The sequence below is a fragment of the Bos javanicus genome, chromosome 7 (assembly GCF_032452875.1).
Source record: "Bos javanicus breed banteng chromosome 7, ARS-OSU_banteng_1.0, whole genome shotgun sequence".
Lineage (NCBI taxonomy): Eukaryota > Metazoa > Chordata > Mammalia > Artiodactyla > Bovidae > Bos > Bos javanicus.
This window is the reverse complement of record NC_083874.1, coordinates 13,694,088-13,714,022: the sequence shown is the minus strand read 5'-3', so window position 1 is coordinate 13,714,022 and position 19,935 is coordinate 13,694,088. Positions and strand designations below refer to the sequence as shown.

Below are 19,935 nucleotides of genomic sequence, written 5' to 3'. Positions count from 1 at the left end.
AGATATTTAATTATTTTTGTTGCAATGGTGAAGGGGATTGATTCCTTAATTTCTCTTTCTGAGTTTTCATTGTTAGTATGTAGATATGCAAATTATTTCTGTGTATTGATTTTGTATCTTGCAACTTTGTTAAATTCACTGATTAGCTCTAGTAATTTTCTGGTAGTATCTTTAGGGTTTTCTATGTACAGTGTCATGTCATCTGCAAACAGTGAGAGCTTTATTTCTTCTTTTCTGATCTGGGTTCCATTTTTTTTTTTCTTTTCTTCTCTGATTGCTGTAGCTAGGACTTCCAAAACTATGTTGAATAATAGTGGTGAAAGTGGACACCCTTGTCTTGCTCCTGATCTTAGGGGAAATGTGTTCAGTTTTTAACCATTGAGAATAATATTTGCTGTATGCTTATCATATATGGCCTTTCTATGTTGAGGCAGGTTCCTTCTATGCTGAGTCTTTGAAGGGTTTTAATCATAAATGGGTGCTGAATTTTGTTAAAGGCTTTTTTTTTTTGCATCTATTGAGATTATCATATGGTTTTTATGTTTCAATTTGTTAATATGGTGTATCACATTGATTGATTTGTGTATATTGAAGAATCCTTGCCTCCCTGGAATAAACCCAAGTTGATCATGGTGTATGAGTTTTTAATGTGTTGTTGAATTCTGTTTGCTAAAATTTTGTGAAGGATTTTTGCATCTATGTTCATCAATGATATTAGCCTGTAGTTTTCTTTATTTTGTGTTGTCTTTGTCTGGTTTTGGTATCAGGCTGTGGTGGCCTCATAAAATGAGTTTGGAAGTGTTTCTTCCTCTGCAATTTTTTGAAACAGTTTTAGAAGGATAGGCATTAGCTCTCCTTTGAATGTTTGATAGAATTCTCCTGTGAAGCCATCTGGTCCTGGGCTTTTGTTTTTTGGGAGATTTTTGATCACAGCTTCAATTTCAGTGCTTGTAATTGGGTTGTTTATAATTTCTATTTCTTCCTGGTGCAGTCTTGGAAGACTGAACTTTTCTAAGAATCTTTCCATTTCTTCCAGGTTATCATTTTATTGCCATATAGTTGTTCATAATAGTCTCTTACAATCCTTTGTATTTCTGCATTGTCTATTGTAACCTCCCCTTTTTCATTCTAATTTTGTTGATTTGATTCTTCTCTCTTTTTTCCTTGATGAGTCTGGCTAAAAGCTTTGTCAATTTTATCTTCTCAAAGAACCAGCTTTTAGTTTTATTAATCTTTACTATTGATTCTTTCATTTCTTTTTCATTTATTTCTGCTAGATCTTTATAATTTCTTCCCTTCTGCTAATTTTTTTTCCGGTTATTCTTTTTCCAGTTGTTTTAGGTGTAAATTTAGGTTGTATAGTTGATGTTTTTCTTGTTTCTTGAGGTAGGATTGTATTGTTATAAACTTCACTCTTAGAATTGCTTTTGTTGCATACATCGGTTTTGACTTGTCATGTTTTCATTGTCATTTGTTTCTAGAAATTTTTTAATCTCCCTTTTGGTTTCATCAGTAACCTGTTGGTTATTTAGAAACATATTTTTAAATCTTCATGTGATTGTGTTTTTTAGTTATTTTCTTGTAATTGATATGTAGTCTCATAGCATTGTAGTCAGAAAAAATGCTTGATACAATTTCAATTTTCTTAATTGCCACCTCTTCTTAATCTTTTCTGCTTCTATTAGTTCATTACACTAGCTGAAATAAGTCAAGCAGTGAAAGATGTGGAACATAGGATTTTGCTTCTCTGTGGAATGTAAAATATTAAACTCATACAAGCAGGATGTATTTTCTGACATTTTGCTGGTTGTGAACATTGCAGAAAATCATTTCATGAATATTGTAGAACACCTAGGATTACTATTCAAGTGTATACTTTCTATAATAATATTTATGGAGTTAAAATGCCCCATATTCATTTTCTATGAGAATTTAATATGATCTAGTAAGAAACCATATGATATGTTTAACAGAACATAAACAGGATATTAAACCCACAGAACCACACACATGCACGCGCAGGCACACACACACACACACACACACACACACACACACACAGTGGCATTATTTTGGCTCCTTCCAAGATTCTTTCACTGTCACTTAGGTTAGCATTAATGGATATGCAAGTATAGTATTTTAGTGATTTTAATAACTTTTATTGGGCAATATCTCTTTGCCTAAACTAACAAGAAAATGTCTTTTGTCAAGTGTATTCTTTTCTTTAATATCAAAGTTTCTTATCAATAGAGTTTGTTGGTAAGTGGTAAAATGAAAAGTAAATTAATGTAGTTCTGCACAGCATTCAGTAAGCCAAGATTACTACCATACAAAAAATGTGACACCTCAAAAAGTGATGGATACTTGTCTTGCACAACTCAATAGGAGCCTTGTGATGTAATTATTGTGACGGAGGACAGTAAGGCAGGGTAATCAAGTGAAGTCCTAACTAGGCTGTTTCTAGTAAAAGGAAAATCCTCCCTTTGTTGATAATAGATTCTTTGCAATCTTAAAGATAAGCAAAGCAAGGGAAACTTACTGTGAAGACTTGAGTGATTCAATGTACCACAAGCATCATGAGCCACATAACAATTGGACTATGATACCACCTATTCTCCAGTTTCATACCCAAAGCTGATAACCATGTGTCTTTCCTGGGCACATTTTGCATCTTCCAATTGCAGGTACATAACAACAAACTTATACCCAGTGCTACAGTATCAGTTAAAATTCAGTAAGAAAAGAAAAACCAATTAGTGTTTTTTTAAAAATTTTTTTATTGGAATAGAGTTGATTTACAATGTTGTGTTAGTTTCAGGTATACACCACAGTGAATCAGTTATACATATATCCATTCTTTTTTAGATTGTTTTCTATATACTTCATTATAGTGTATTGAGTAGAGTTTCATTTGTCATAGTTCTTAATAGCTATCTATTTGGATATAGTTGTGTTTATATGTCGGTTCCAACCTTCTAATTTATCTCTCCCTACTGCTTACCCTCTGATAAGCATACATTTCTTTACTACATCTGTAAGTCTATTTCTGTTTTGTAGATAAGTTCATTCGTACCTGTTTATAGATCCCACATATAAGTGATATCATATGATATTTGTCCTTCTCTGACATACTTCACCCAGTATGACAATCTCTAGGTCTATCCAAATTGCTACAAATGGCATTATTTCATTATTTTTTGTGGCTGAGTTGCAGTCAACCAGGAATAATGCAATCAATCATTTTAGTGAAAAGCTTTAACACAGAGAGTTGGTTAAATAGTTATTGAAGGGCTGAAAGTTTAAAAAAAAACACAAAGAAGTAGTATAGCAATCATAAATGAGGGAAGAAGCTACTCCACCAAGGGCTTGGGGGGTGTAAAGGAATCAGCTCAGCTTTTAAGACACAGAGGCATTTTTAGACCACTGTTGAAAGTATGTAAGATGAACACAAGATACAGCATAGAGCAGTGGTTCTGAGAAGCCCAACCAGAGCAAAGCCCATGCAAATGATGTAGAGAAGCTATGAGAAGAAAATTATTGCAAAAGTGGGGAAAAAGAATTGTTTGTTACTACAGCAGGGTCTTTCTGTCTTCTCCCTTTGACCTGTGACTCTTCCATATCTTCAGCATTGTGCATGAGCAGTTAGGACCCAAAGGTCACTTTTGAAGGAAAAACCAGACTTACATCAGTAGTTCTCAACCTTGGCCAAACACTAGAACCATCTGAGTGCTTTAAAAAATACTCATACTCAGGCCACACCCAAGTCAAGTTAAACCAGAGTGTCTAGTGGTGAGACTCAGGGTCAGTAGTTTTAAATTTCCTAGATGTTTTTGGTAAAAGCCAAGGTTGAGAAACAGTGCACAGTGATGTGCATCCTCAAATATAACTGCATGCAGATATCTGAAAAATAGAAATAGAATTTCCTATGGAAAAGACATAAGAGTTGTGGAAAACTTGTAAATTTTCAACACATCTAAAGGGAATTAATCATTGTTTGAAGCTGCTTCAGCACCAAAGAAACATCATAGAATCTCTGTAGATAGAATGAGATTTAGGCAAAGAGTGATTATGATACACAAAGGATCCTAAAACTCCCTGCTGTCATGTTAAACCATAAAAGAGAAGCAATATTCAGGTGTAACACAAAGAAAGGAATGTAGGTCATACCTGTGGCAGATTCATTTTGATATATGGCAAAACCAATACAATATTGTAAAGTTAAATAAAATAAAATTAAAAAAAAAGAGTTGCAAAATGACATCATGAGAGAGGTAAAATTTTCAGATCTCCAGGTTTAGTTTTGCTACCTTTTCTATGGGTGGCCAGATCTTAAGATGAGAAGGTTTTGCTGAGGAACCTACATGTGGCCCTTTTGATGTCTCTGTTCCTTATACTGTAGATGAAGGGATTCAGCATGAGGGTGACCACAGTTTATACCACTGAGGCCACTGCATCCTTCCTGAGATTGTTAAACAGCTGAGCTGAGGTACTCACCAAGGTCTGTTCCTTAAAATAAGCAAACAACTGTCAGGTGAGAACCACTGGTGGAGAAGGCTTTATATATCCCACCTGATGAGGGCACCCTCAGAAAAGAGACAAGAATTTTATAGTAAGAAAAAAAGATACCTGATGTAGGGAGAAAAACAGAGATGGCACCAATAATACACCTGACTATACTCTTTGTGTGTCAGAGCAGAGAAGGGTCACAGAAGAAACTAGAAATTTCTACATCCTAGAAGCAGATAAGTTGTAACACAATCAGATTGTGAACCTGAGAATCCAAAAGCCTAACCAAAAACAGACACCAAAACTAAGGAGCAACAGAGGCGCGGGTTCATGACAACCCTGTAGTGCAGTGGGTGACAGGTGGCCACAAGCCTGTCATAGGCCATCACAGGAAGAAGAGTACTATCCATGTACCCCAAAACATAAAAGTAGAGATCTGTTGTCAGGCAGCCTGCATAGAGGGTGACACTGCTATTAGTTTGGATGTTCACAGTCATCTTAGGGATGGTGTTGGAGATGAAACCAATGTTAGCCAAGGACAGGTTGGAGAGGAAGAAGTACATGGGGGTGTGGAGGTGAGGGTCAGAGGTGACAGCCAGGATGATGAGTAGGTTCCCCAGCACGGTGACCAGGTACATGGACAGGAAGAGTCCAAAGAGGAAAGGCTGAAGTTCTGGATCATTGAGAGGCCCAGGAGGAAGAATTTTGAGACAGTGGTTAGATTTCCAGTTCTATGTAGCTTGGCTATCTTTGGGAAACAAAAAGACGACTGGAAAAATAGGAAATACATAAACTGTCATGTAGCACTATGTCTATATTTTGGATTCAACCAACTCATTTCTAAGATTATACACCGCTGTTCCTTCAGCAGTGTTTCTCACCGTGACAAATTCTATTTGCTTAGAATTTTTCATCCTTGATTTCTGTATTACACACGTCTGTCTATAAACTCTTAGATTATAAAACTTCATGAAAAGTGAAAGGAAGCAAGAACATTAGAGTTAATATATCTATGATCTTAGTTAAATATAGCCTACTTCTTTAAAAATAACATATAATGAGAGATTCCCTTCCCCTTCTAAGAAAATATATAATAATTAAAATATAAAGAAATTAAGTCATTTATATAAATCTTATTTTCTTCAAATACAATTTTAGGCATTTCCTTCATTTAGAATATTTAGAAATATCTATGAAATGCAGGACTATGTCATCTGGATTCTGAATTAAAAATGAATATTCATAATCAGAACACAGTTTATTTGATATTCAGAGTTTTATCATCTTTGATTTTCTGTCTTCCTTCCTTCATGAAATAGAGATTACTCAAATATTAGAGGTTATCTTCTAGAACTCATTTAGTATATACGTCATACCTTTTGAGGAGGTCAAATTTCAATCAATATTGTTTAATTAACTGCACATGATCTAATGCATTGGTGACTACAAAGATGGTATTCCTGTGCACAGCATTGTCAATGATTATATGATAATGAAGTTTAAGAAACCCACTTGAAATATTTTATCTTATACAGGTTATTTGTTTCAATACCATCTCTCTCTCTTTTTTTTTTCAGTACCATCTCGATTAAATGTCTGATGTGTGAGACCACTTTACATTTTTGGACTCTGTTCTGTACTGGCAGAAAAATACTGCTTCATTGTTTTTTTTTTTTCAGTTTATTGAAATTATTGACAAAACTGCATATTTGGGTTGCGCCACTTGAAAGTCTTTAAAAGATGTACAAAATGATGATTTAATACACGTACACATGGAGAATAATTACCACAGTCAAGTTAAGTAATGTATCTGGAAGCTCACATATTTTCTATTTGTGTGTGTGTGTAGTACCAGTTAAGCAAATCTGTCTTAGCAGATTTCATGAACACAACCAGAATTATTAGCTATAGTAACCAGGCTATTTATTAGATCCCAGAATTTATTCAATTTATAACTGAAAGTTTGTACCCTTTTACTAACATTTCCCACTTTCCTCACCACCAGTCCTCACAAGTACAGTTCTAATCTATGGTCCTAAGAGTTTAATTTTCTTCTACACCTAAGTGAGATCATAGTGGATTTGACTGTCTGTGTCTGGTGTATATATTTTAATAAGCATAATATTCTCCAGATCCATCCATGTTGTCACAAATGGCAGGATTTCCTTCTTTGTATGGCTGAGTAATAGTCTATTGTCTTTATATACACACCATATTTTTCTACCTGCTCATCTGTCAACAGACACGTTTTCATACTTTCACTATTTCAAATAATATCACAATGACAGGGGAGTGTAGATATCTCTTCGAGGTTCTGACTTCATTTCTTTGGCATCTACCATGACGTGGGGTGCTGGATCCTAAGGTAGTTCTACTTCAGTTTGCTCCTTTTTTTAATTTTTAAAGAAACCTCCTTTCTGTTTTCTGTAATAGCTGTACAAATGTTTTTTCCCATCAAGCAGGTACAAGGGTTTTTTTCCCTCTACACCCTCACTGACATTTGTTTGTTTGTTTGTTTTAATTTTATTTTATTTTTAAACTTTACATAATTGTATTAGTTTTGCCAAATATCAAAATGAATCCGCCACAGGTATACATGTGTTCCCCATCCTGAACCCTCCTCCCTCCTCCCTCCCCATACCATCCCTCTGGGTCGTCCCAGTGCACTAGCCCCAAGCATCCAGTATCGTGCATCAAACCTGGACTGGCAACTCGTTTCTTACATGATATTTTACATGTTTCAATGTCATTCTCCCAAATCTTCCCACCCTCTCCCTCTCCCACAGAGTCCATAAGACTGTTCTATACATCAGTGTCTCTTTTGCTGTCTCCTACACCGGGTTATTGTTGTTGTTTTTAAATAGTAGCCATCCTAACAGATGTGAGGCGATATTTAATGTAGATTTTGACCAACTTTTCCTGATATTAGCAATGTTGAGCACATTTTCATATACCTGGTAGTCTTGTTTTCCTGATCATAACCTCTTATTTACATTGAAGAGCTTAGCATAAGGAAAATTCCTACAGGTGAGAATGCAGACCTTTGCATGTATGCATGCCTGCTAAGTTGCTTCAGTCATGTCTGACTCTTTGTGACCTTACGGACTGTAGCCCCCCAGGCTCCTCTGTCCAAGTGATTCTCCAGGCAAGAAGACTGGAGTGGGTTGCCATACCCTCCTCCAGGGATCTTCCTGACCCAGGGATTGAACCCGAGTCTCTCGTCTCTCACATCTCCTGCACTGGCAGGTGGGTTCTTTACCACTGAGCCAACGGGGAAGCCCCCTCTAAGTCTAGTTAACAGAATTTCATATCAGTGCTTCCTAATAAAGGAATTGCAATCTTATACTTCTGTGTCCATTTGATTGATGATTTGCATGTGCTTATTTTAAAATACACAACAACCCTAGCTTCATCTAGAATGAATTTCAGTGTCTCTACATGTGTGCTTTTTGGTCACCCTAATGTGAAGCTGGACTTGATAAACACTGCCTTAAAATATTGCCCAACTTAGATAAAGCTCCATGAATATTACTTATTATTATTCTCATCAATACCCACTACTTATTTTTAAAATATAAACATTAATTAATATATGCTTCAATCTCACAGTTGATAAAGATTTGAAATATTAATGATATGGTTTAACTTTTCTTGGAATTTCAGCTCCATCTCATTCCTCTGCATACACATCCCCAAAAGGAACCAGTGTCATGAAGTTGATGAGTATTATTTCCTTGTCAGTGTTTCCATAATGTCAATTTCATTTATGTATCCATAACTAGCTTCTTAAAATCTTTCTTAAACAGAATACTACCCTTATTGCCTCTAAGATGCTTTTGTTTACCACAACTTTGAGGTTAAGTCTCCTTGTGAAATACATAAAACTACTTCAAACATTTACCTGATGCACATTATCATGTAAGGATATACAATATTTTCTTTATTGCATAAAATTATGTTTATATGTATTGATTTAAATTTAAAAAATTTAAAATACATGTTTTACATTCATTTAAAATGCAATAATATATAATTTGATATATTGAATTTATATATTAAATAAATATTTAATTTACATTATATATATCATATTTGTCATATTACTTATATTAGTTTATTCTCAAATAACCTGGAGAGGGCATGGTAATCCACTTCAGTATTCTTGCCTGGAGAATCCCATGGACAGAGGAGCCTGGCATGTTATAGTCCATGGACTTGAAAAAAGACATGCATGAAATGACTTAACACATACACACATTCTCAAATAATCCTACAAAAATTCTTGTATCTTTCTTTGTATTGTATGATGAGAACTTGTATATATTATGTGAGTGGTGATTAGTTATTCAATTTCTAACAATTAGTATATAATCAGGTTTACTAATGTTCAGATCAGATCAGATCAGATCAGTCGCTCAGTCGTGTCCGACTCTTTGGGACCCCATGAATCGCAGCACGCCAGGCCTCCCTGTCCATCACCAACTCCTGGAGTTCACTGAGACTCACGTCCATTGAGTCAGTGATGCCATCCAGCCATCTCATCCTCTGTCGTCCCCTTCTCCTCTTGCCCCCAATCCCTCCCAGCATCAGAGTCTTTTCAAATGAGTCAACTCTTCACATGAGGTGGCCAAAGTACTGGAGTTTCAGCTTTAGCATCATTCCTTCCAAAGAAACCCCAGGGCTGATCTCCTTCAGAATAGACTGGTTGGATCTCCTTGCAGTCCAAGGGACTCTCAAGAGTCTTCTCCAACACCACAGTTCAAAAGCATCAATTCTTTGGTGCTCAGCCTTCTTCACAGTCCAACTCCCACATCCATACATGACCAATGGAAAAACCATAGCCTTGACTAGACGGACCTTTGTTGGCAAAGTAATGTCTCTGCTTTTGAATATGCTATCTAGGTTGGTCATAACTTTCCTTCCAAGGAGTAAGCGTCTTTTAATTTCATGGCTGCAGTCACCATCTGCAGTGATTTTGGAGCCCAGAAAAATAAAGTCTGACACTGTTTCCACTGTTTCCCCATCTATTTCCCATGAAGTGATGGGACCAGATGCCATGATCTTTGTTTTCTGAATGTTGAGCTTTAAGCCAACTTTTTAACTCTCCTCTTTCACTTTCATCAAGAGGCTTTTTAGTTCCTCTTCACTTTCTGCCATAAGGGTGGTGTCATCTGTATATCTGAGGTTATTGATATTTCTCCCGTCAATCTTGATTCCAGCTTGTGTTTCTTCCAGTCCAGCGTTTCTCATGATGTACTCTGCATATAAGTTAAATAAACAGGGTGACAATATACAGTCTTGACGTACTCCTTTTCCTGTTTGGAACCAGTCTGTTGTTCCATGTCCAGTTCTAACTGTTGCTTCCTGACCTGCATACAAATTTCTCAAGAGACAGATCAGGTGGTCTGGTATTTCCATCTCTTTCAGAATTTTCCACAGTTTATTGTGATCCACACAGTCAAAGGCTTTGGCATAGTCAATCAAGCAGAAAGAGATGTTTTTCTGGAACTCTCTTGCTTTTTCCATGATCCAGCAGATGTTGGCAATTTGATCTCTGGTTCCTCTTCCTTTTCTAAGTCCAGCTTGAACATCAGGAAGTTCACGGTTCACATATTGCTGAAGCCTGGCTTGGAGAATTTTGAGCATTACTTTACTAGCGTGTGAGATGAGTGCAATTGTTTGGTAGTTTGAGCATTCTTTGGCATTGCCTTTCTTTGGGATTGGAATGAAAACTGACCTTTTCCAGTCCTGTGGCCACTGCTGAGTTTCCCAAATTTGCTGGCATAGTGAGTGCAACACTTTCACAGCATCATCTTTCAGGATTTGGAATAGCTCAACTGGAATTCCATCACCTCCACTAGCTTTGTTCGTAGTGATGCTTTCTAAGGCCCACTTGACTTCACATTCCAGGATGTCTGGCTCTAGGTGAGTGATCACACCATCGTGATTATCTGGGTGGTGAAGATCTTTTTGTACAGTTCTTTTGTGTATTCTTGCCATCTCTTCTTAATATCTTCTGCTAATGTTAACTTTCTGTATTTGTTGCAATACAAAAATCATTTTCTATAAACTAAGTACCTGGTGACAATTACTTAATATGTGCACATAGCATTTTCATCTTTTATACATAATATTTTCAACCTTAGATTTCAATGCTGGACTGCAAAACATGACTATTCATAGAAAACTCAATAATCTACCATGTTAATGTCAATATAGTTCATGTAAATTACTGCCTCATTCCCATAATTCACAGGTAGACTCACTAAACCAAAAGAGACTGAATCAGTTCTCCTACCTTCATTTCACATCCTGGACCAATAGAGCAGGTTAGAAAAGAAATGCTTATGAGCTACGATGGAGGGGACTGACAATAGGTGGATTTGTCACAGTTTTAGTCCTGGATCTTCCCTAAAACCTAGATCAGGGTTTTAATCCTTTTGTCTTTTACCCCCTGTATGTGGAGTGTGCTTCCACCTCTCTGTGCTTCTGTTCCTTTCTGGAAAAAAAAGAGTCTAACATCCACTTCTGCAATTATGTCACAGTCAAGACACGTTTGGAACTTATACATATTTGGTCATTTAATAAAGAATTTAAAGCATTGTTAAGATAATGTGTTTAGTAATGAAATGAAATACCAGATTTAATGATGTTTTCTGGTTTATATGGCAAAGAGATCAAAGCCTTTCCTGTCTCAGAGCATCACAGCATGGAATGAAATGAAATATAAAATGTGTCTCAGTTCATGCAATTAGATGTACCATGTCCTTCTTTCCTGACTCTTTTTTCTCCATATTTATGAAAATTTCTGCAATGCTTTTTCAATCATTGAATCCTGCAGATGCTATTAAATGGAAGATAATAGGTCTCATTGAAAGTTCATGACCTAGACACAAACAAGCACTATTTTATCTTGTCTCTGGTCCTATGGGACATTCTGAAAAGGATGAAACACAGCAGGACCCTGTGGTCCTTCCCTCCATATCTTCTGCCTGCCTTTTGTCTGTGGAAAAACTTTAGTCAAAGAATAAGTGTAATCAGAGAAACGAGAACATGCAAAAACAAGGAAAACAGTCAAAGGAGACCAAATAATAATAATATTCATTAAGTATAGTCAAGGACCTTTAGTTCCTCCTCGAGGGCTATAGATGATATTCTGAGCCTTATTCTGTGAACTGTCTTACTGAAACCCTCACCAGGTGGAGAAGTTAACTACATGGATCAGACTGTAGCCGTGACATATGCTGCCACAGTTCCGAGAACTGGCCTCAAAGAAATGAAAACAAACTGACTCTGAAAATGAAGATTAACTGTACCTAAAACAACTATGATGATGCTGGTCAGACCATCAGTGACCAATTTGAAGATGACTGTCAGAGCTGACTGTACTATTTCCACATGTAGCCCCCTCCCTCAGTCTATAAAACTCTTCCCTACTGACTGTCAGTGAGGGGGAGTCAGCCTTTGGATAGATGTCAGTTCAGTTCAGTTCAGTCGCTCAGTCGTGTCCTACTCTTTGCGACCCCATGAATCGCAGCACGCCAGGCCTCCCTGTCCATCACCAACTCCCAGAGTTCACCCAGACTCACGTTCATCGAGTCAGTGATGCCATCCAGCCATCTCATCCTCTGTCGTCCCCTTCTCCTCCTGCTACCACCCACCAGTTGCCTATATCTGAAGTAAAGCAAATTTTCCTTTCCATCAATCTGGCCTGTTTATTGGCTTTTGAGCAGTGAGCAGCCAGACCCTACCTTTCAGGAACAAGTCTACGGTGTGGAAGTCATATTGCTTAACTTTTTTTTCTATTAAAAATGAAAGAATTTGTTCAATATTTAATTTTTTTTTTAAATTCTTGGTGCTTCCTCTGTAACAACAAAGTATAGGGTCTGGGGAATCAGAAATAAATGAGCCTCAGTCATTTCACATAGTTATTGCATAGAAGGCATCCATTATTTGTTTAGTCTTACTTCAGTGGCGTTGTATCAATAAGGAATCAACACATTTGACAACCCTCAGAGATACTCAGAGATACTATGATACTCAGATATCTCAGAGATACTATGAAATTGCCCCATAATATGCTAAGAATAAGGGGAGCACACAGGATTCAAAAACAAATTGTCAGTCTCTGAGTCCCACACACTAATTTTGTTGTTTCCAGACTTTCTGAAAGGTTTAAGCAAAGATGAAAATGTGAAAAGGTTAGTCTCAGTCATGTCCAACTGTAGCCTCTGTCCATGAAATTCTCCAGGCAAGGAAAGAGGAATGACTTGCCATTTCCTTCTCTAGGGGATCTTCCCAACCCAGGGATTGAACCCAGGTCTCCTCCATTGAAGGCAGATTCTTTACAGTCTGAGTCACCAGGGAAGACAAAGGTACCAAGGTCTAATCAGAGATATGTCTGAGGTATATTTATTGATGTTTTTATTTTCTGAGTAAAGATGAACAACAAGACTCTGACTTTATATTTCCTTTTGTGATTGAGTAGGTGGATTATAAATGTGGATGAGGAAGTGAACAGTTATAATCCAGGAGCAGGATAAGCAGATAAATCTGCCTTGAAGTGTCTGGGTTCCTTCTATCAGTGAGTTTGCTGGTGATCTCACCCACCCCTCCTTCCTATGAGTGATGCAGCAAGTGCAGCCTTTGTGTCCTCTGGAAAACTCCAAAGGGAAGGGTGTGGGAAGCAGGAAGTCTCTTCCAGGACTGCCCAGTCATGTCACTCTGGGTTTGCAGGGGGCACTGTCTAGGTGCCCTTTGTCTGGAGGAAATCTGCCCAGATTCACTGGCTTCAAATCTGGCTTCAACCCTTTCTAACTCATGACCTGGTAAAAGTTACACAAAATGCTGTGAGCCTTTCCTTTTCTTAAAATGCTAATGAGGGCTTCTCTGATGGTTCAGTGGTTAAGAATCCACCTGCCAATGCAGGGGACATGGGTTGATTCCTGTCCCAGGATCCCACATGCCCTCGGACAAGTAAGCCCATCTGCCACAACTACTGAGTCCATGCTCCTTGAGCCCATGCTCCACAAGAGAAGCCACAGCAATGAGAAGCCAGAGCACTGCAACTAGAGAGTAGCCCCCTCTTTCTGCAACTAGAAAAGTCTGCGTGCAGCAATGAAGACCCAGCACAGCTAAAACAAGTATTAATGATGTGTCTGTACTTATAATTTGGAGGGGTTATGCAGATGAAATCAAACAACATACATAAAACACAGACCTCAGTGCCTGGCTCTGGGGATGACCTCAGCAACAGTACATGATATTATGGTTAATGTTATCTTTCTTATCATCCTCATCACTGCTTTCAGGATCATTAGAACTGCTTACGTGAAGTTTAGAGACCCATGTGCTGCTATAGTTGGAGAAATGCCAGCCAGAATCAGAACCAAGGAGGATAGAATTAGACCTCTGAATGAGAGTTCTCACAACATAATCAGAACCAAGAACTTAAACTTCATAGGGCTCTGATCCAAAATCTTGTATATCAGTGCCCTCTCAACTTTCCATCTCTATTGTCATGTTTGTTCCTCCTGAACAGAAAATATTGCTCCCAGTGGTTCCTCCTTCAATCACTGTCTCCCCCTCAACACTTACTGGGCTGGGCTGCATCTCTGCTGGAGCATGACCAAAGAGCATAGACTCATGACCCCTCTCCTGCCTGATGTGTGACGAACTCTCAGGGTCCCTTCTCAGGATGGGCAGGAAGACAGACTCAGGTGGGGAACGTCCAATGCAGGTGCTTCCAAATGGAGGAGACACAGGTATAGATCCACACACTTAGAACTGGCAAACTAATGTGTAGATGGCACCAGCCAATTATTTACATTGGTATGACCTAGGGCTTAATGCACAAAGGGTATAATTAGCCAGTTGGTCCATGTTGTCCCAATCTCCTTTTTAATATTAGTGGAAAAGGGGAAAAAAAAAAAGAAAAGTGAATATCCTTAGAAGGGTCTGGGATCCTCTCTCCTCAGGTAGAGGTCCACTTTTACTTCTTCCTTCCAATTTGCAGGATTTTATCATAAATTTCAGGTTTTTGTTTTTTTTAACCACTTTAACATGAAATTTTGATATCTGTAAATCCATTGTATTTCATGTGAAATATATGCAGCATTAGGTCTACACCAAGGATGTAATACCGTTTCCATTTTCTCAGTTATTATTTGTCTCTAAGTATAACTGGGAACTTTCTTTGTAGCTCAGTTCAGTTCAGTTCAGTCGCTCAGTCATGTCCAACTCTTTGCGACCCCATGAATTGCGGTAAGCCAGGCCTCCCTGTCCATCACCATCTCCCAGAGTTCACTCAAACTCACGTCCATCAAGTCAGTGATGCCATCCAGCCATCTCATCCTCTGTCGTCCCCTTCTCCTCTTGCCCCCAATCCCTCCCAGCATCAGAGTCTTTTCCAATGAGTCAACTCTTTGCATGAGGTGGCCAAAGTACTGGAGTTTCAGCTTTAGCATCATTCCTTCCAAAGAACACCCAGGACTGATCTACTTTAGAATGGACTGGTTGAATCTCCTTGCAGTCTAAGGGACTCTCAAGAGTCTTCTCCAACACCACAGTTCAAAAGCATCAATTCTTTCGTGCTCAGCTTTCTTCACAGTCCACCTCTCACATCCATACATGACCACTGGAAAAACCATAGCCTTGACTAGATGGACTTTTGTTGGCAAAGTAATGTCTCTGCTTTTGAATATGCTATCTAGGTTGGTCATAACTTTCCTTCCAAGGAGTAAGCGTCTTTTAATTTTATGGCTGCAATCACCATCTGCAGTGATTTTGGAGCCCCCAAAACATAAAGTCTGACACTGTTTCTACTCTTTCCCCATCTATTTCCCATGAAGTGATGGGACCGGATGCCATGATCTTCGTTTTCTGAATGTTGAGCTTTAAGCCAACTTTTTCACTCTCCATTTTCACTTTCATCAAGAGGCTCTTTAGTTCCTCTTCACTTTCCACCATAAGGGTGGTGTCATCTGCATATCTGAGGTTATTGATATTTCTCCCAGAAATCTTGATTCCAGCTTGTGTTTCCTCCAGCCCAGCGTTTCTCATGATGTACTCTGCATAGAAGTTAAATAAGCAGGGTAACAATATACAACCTTGACATACTCCTTTTCCTATCTGGAACCAGTCTGTTGTTCCATGTCCAGTTCGAACTGTTGTTCCTGACCTGCATATGGGTTTCTCAAGAGGCAGGTCAGGTGGTCTGATATTCCTATCTTTTTCAGAATTGTTCACAGTTTATTGGCATCCACACAGTCAAAAGCTTTGTCATAATCAATAAAGCAAAAATAGATGTTTTTCTGGAACTGCCTTGCTTTTTTGATGATGCAGTGGATGTTGGCAATTTGATCTCTGGTTCCTCTGACTTTTCTGAAACCAGCTTGAACATCTGGAAGTTCACAGTTCATTTATTGCTGAAGCCTGGCTTGGAGAATTTTGAGCATTACTTTACTAGCATGTGAGATGAGTGCAATTGTGCAGTAGTTTGAGCATTCTTTGGGATTGGAATGAAAACTGACCTTTTCCAGTCCTGTGGCCACTGCTGAGTTTCCCAAATTTGCTAGCATATTGAGTGCAGCACTTTCACAGCATCATCTTTCAGGATTTGAAATAGCTCAACTGAAATTCCATCACCTCCACTAGCTTTGTTCGTAGTGATGCTTTCTAAGGCCCACTTGACTTCACATTCCAGGATGTCTGGCTCTAGATGAGTGATCACACCATCGTGATTATCTGGATCATGAAGATCTTTTTTGTACAGTTCTTCTGTGTATTTTGCCACCTCTTCTTAATATCTTCTTCTTCTGTTAGGTCCATACCATTTCTGTCCTTTATCAAGCCCATCTTTACATGAAATGTTACCTTGGTATCTCTAGTTTTCTTGAAGAGATCTCTAGTCTTTCCTATTCTGTTGTTTTCCTTTATTTCTTTGCATTGATATCTGAGGAAGGCTTTCTTATGTCTCCTTGCTATTCTTTGGATCTCTGCATTCAGATGCTTATATCTTTCCTTTTCTCCTTTGCTTTTCGCTTCTCTTCTTTTCACAGCTATTTGTAAGGCGTCCCCAGACAGCCATTTTGCTTTTTTGCATTTCTTTTCCATGGGGATGGTCTTGATCCCTGTCTTCTGTACACTGTCATGAACCTCAGTCCATAGTTCATCAGGCACTCTATATATCAGATCTAGTCCCTTAAATCTACTTCTCACTTCCACTGTATAATCATAAGGGACTTGATTTAGGTCATACCTGAACAGTCTAGTGGTTTTCCCTACTTTCTTCAATTTAAGTCTGAATTTGGCAATAAGGAGTTCATGATCTTTGTAGCTCAGTCATTAAAATATCTGCCTACAATGCAGGAGACTGGGATTTGATTCTGGCATCAGAAAGATCCTGTGGAGAAGTAAATGGTAACCCACTCCAGTATTTTTGCTTGGGAAATTCCATGGACAGAGGAGCCTGACAGGCTACAGTCCATGAGGTCGAAAAGAGTTGAACACGACTTAGTGACTAAGCCACCACCAAGGATAACTTATTTTCTTTTCCTTAGTCTTTGCTTTGGTTGGCATTTTATAGGATGGAGATTTACATGGTTTTATTATTTGCTTATCTGAATATGTCATCAGCTCTAAGTTTTTGCTCTAATTGTATACATTGGCATATTAGAAAACTATTGATTTGTACACATTTGTTGGTAACTGGTACTTAATTAAATGGCTTCCTTGGTGGTGCAGTGGTAAGCAATTCTCTTGGCAATGCAGGAGATGCAGGAGTATGGATTTGAACTCGGGGTTGGGAAGATCCCACGGAGAAGGAAATGGCAACTCACTCCAGTATTCTTGCCTAGAAAATCCTAAGGACTGAGGAGCCTGTGAAGTGGAATGTGGAAGTTGCTCAGTCATGTCCAACTTTTTGTGACTCCAAGGAATTCTCCAGGCCAGAATACAGGAGTGGGTAGCCTTTCCCTTCTCCAGGGGATCTTCCCAACCCAGGGATCAAATCCAGGTCTCCCACATTGCAGGCGGATTCTTTACCAGCTGACCCACAAGGGAAGCCCAAGAATACTGGAGTGGGTAGCCTATCCCTTCTCTAGTCCATGGGCTTGCAAAGAGTCAGACATAATTGAGCAATGGGCATGCATGAATGAATGTAAGAACACAAGACGGTAAACAGAGCAGTGATTTTAAGAGCCCCAGCCCAAAGCAAGTGCAGAAGTGTGAGTTTGGAGCAGAGACAGTAGCTTCATATCCAGCACTTACACCCAACTCTATGGTGTAGAGAGTGACTATATGTGAAGAATAATGATTCAGAAAGGGGAAAATTGCCTGTTGCCACCGTAAGCTCTTCATATCTTCCCACCTTGAGTTCTGATCATTGTCCAAGAGCTGTTAGGATTCAAGGTGCACAAGTCATCCTGGAATCAAAGATATGACTGAAATCAGAAGTTCTAAACCTTGTCCAGACTGGAGCCTTTTAAGTGCTTTTAAAAATCCTCAGGATACACTCAAGTATAATATCAGTCTCTGGTTGTGAGACCTAGTTGTCAGTGTTTTTTTTTTTTTTTTAAATCTCAGTTTTACTTATTTATTTTACTTTACAATATTAAATTGGTTTTGCCATACATTGACATGAATCCACCATGGGTGTACATGTGTTCCCCATCCCGAACCCCCTCCCTCCTCCCTCCCCATCTCATTCCTCAGGGCTGGTGTCAGTGTTTTTAAACTTCCTGATGATTTCAATAATAACCAAGGTTGATGTCACATATAGCCTGTGTAAATAGACTTCAAACTTGAGAAAATTTTATGGAAAATACATCAGAGCTGTGAAAAAAGATGTGAAATTTAAATATACAGAAAGAGTTATTCATCTTTTCAGGATCCTTGGACCACCGATAATGAACAATAGAATCACCATAGATGAAAACTACACAATAATGCCATGATTAAAATGGACAAAGGATCCTAGAAGTCTCCCCCAGTCCCATTAAAACAATACCAAAAGAAGAAACACTCAGTTGTTCAGCAAGGAGAGGCATCAAGGCCATGAGAGCTACAAAAATGATGAGATGAAAGAGGTAGGATTTTAGGTCAACATGCTTAGTTTTACTGCATTTTCCAGCCTACACTCCAAATAGGTGGCACAGGGACTGAGCTTAGATTATTTTTCTGAGAAACCTCCACATGGCCCTTTTGATGTCTTGGTTCCTCAGGCTGTAGATGAAGGGGTTCAGCACGGGGGTGACCACAGTGTACACCACAGAGGCCACTGCATCCTTCCTGGGAGATTGTGAGATGGCTGAACTGAGGCACACACCAAGACCTGTTCCATAAAATAAGCAAACAACTGCCAGGTGAGAGCCACAGGTGGAGAAGGCTTTGTATTTCCCACCTGATGAGTGAACTCTCAGAATAGAGGAAAGAATTTTACAGTAAGAGAAAAAGATTCCGGAGAAAGGAATAAAACCAAAAATGGCACCAACAAAATACATGACTATGTTATTTTTGAGCATGTCAGAACAGGTAAAGTTGAGCAGTTGAGAAGGGTCACAGAAGAAATTAGATATTTTCACATCCTTGAAGCAGGTAAGTTGTAACACAATCAAATTCTGCACTTGGGAGTTCAAAAGGCTAACAAAAAAAGACACTGAAATTAATTTGCCACAGGTGCATGGGTTCATGATGACCTGGTAGTGCAGTGGGTAACAGATGGCCACAAACCTGTCATAGGCCATCGCAGACAGAAGCATACAATCCATCCCTCCAAAGAGGATAAAAATGGACATCTGTGTCAGGCAGCCTGCATAGGAGATGACTCTGCTGTGAGACTGGATGTTCACAATCATCTTGGGGACTGTGGTGGAGATGAAACCTATGTCTGCCAAGGATAGGTTGGAGAGGAAGAAGTACATGGGGGTGTGAAGGTGGGGGTCAGAGGAGACTGCCAGAATGATGAGTAGGTTTCCCAGCATGGTGACCAGGTACATGGATAGGAATAGTCCAAAGAGGAAAGGCTGAAGTTCTGGATCATCTGAAAGACCCATGAGGAAGAATTCTGATACATTTCTTAGGTTTTGTGGTTCTATGTAGATTGGACACCTTTTAAAAAAGAAAAGAATTAGTGGGAAAAAGGAAATAATTATATGGTCATGCAGTACTGTGTCTGTGTTTTGGATTCTAGGAATTCGTTTCTAAGATCATTCACTCCAGGGTCTTCAGCAATATATCTCAGTGTGACAAATTCTATCTGCTCAGAACTGTTCCTTCATTGCTTTCTCCTTCTCCACCTCTCTCTATACACAGTTATTTCGTAGGTCCTGGACTGAAGGATAAAAGAGGTGCAAGAATGTTGGAGATACTAAATCCATGATCTCAGTAAAAAATAGTCTTCTCTTTAGAAAAAATCTAGAATGATAACTG

The 19,935-nt window shown here is 38.7% G+C and overlaps 1 protein-coding gene and 1 pseudogene across 1 annotated transcript; both read right to left on the bottom strand.

Annotated features, from left to right (window-relative positions):
* Window positions 1-4,329: 4,329 nt before the first annotated feature.
* On the bottom strand, window positions 4,330-5,296 carry LOC133251895 (olfactory receptor 7E24-like; annotated as a pseudogene).
* Window positions 5,297-18,671: 13,375 nt separating this feature from the next.
* Window positions 18,672-19,603, bottom strand: LOC133251979 (olfactory receptor 7E178-like). The gene has a single exon (XM_061424749.1). It carries the CDS (start codon window positions 19,557-19,559, stop codon window positions 18,672-18,674), a length of 888 nt encoding a protein of 295 aa, XP_061280733.1. The 5' UTR covers window positions 19,560-19,603.
* Window positions 19,604-19,935: the final 332 nt, after the last annotated feature.

Bases quoted from the DNA above. Each gene is read 5' to 3' on its own strand.
- LOC133251979 (XM_061424749.1), bottom strand. From the start codon at position 19,559: ATGGGTCTTTCAGATGATCCAGAACTTCAGCCTTTCCTCTTTGGACTA.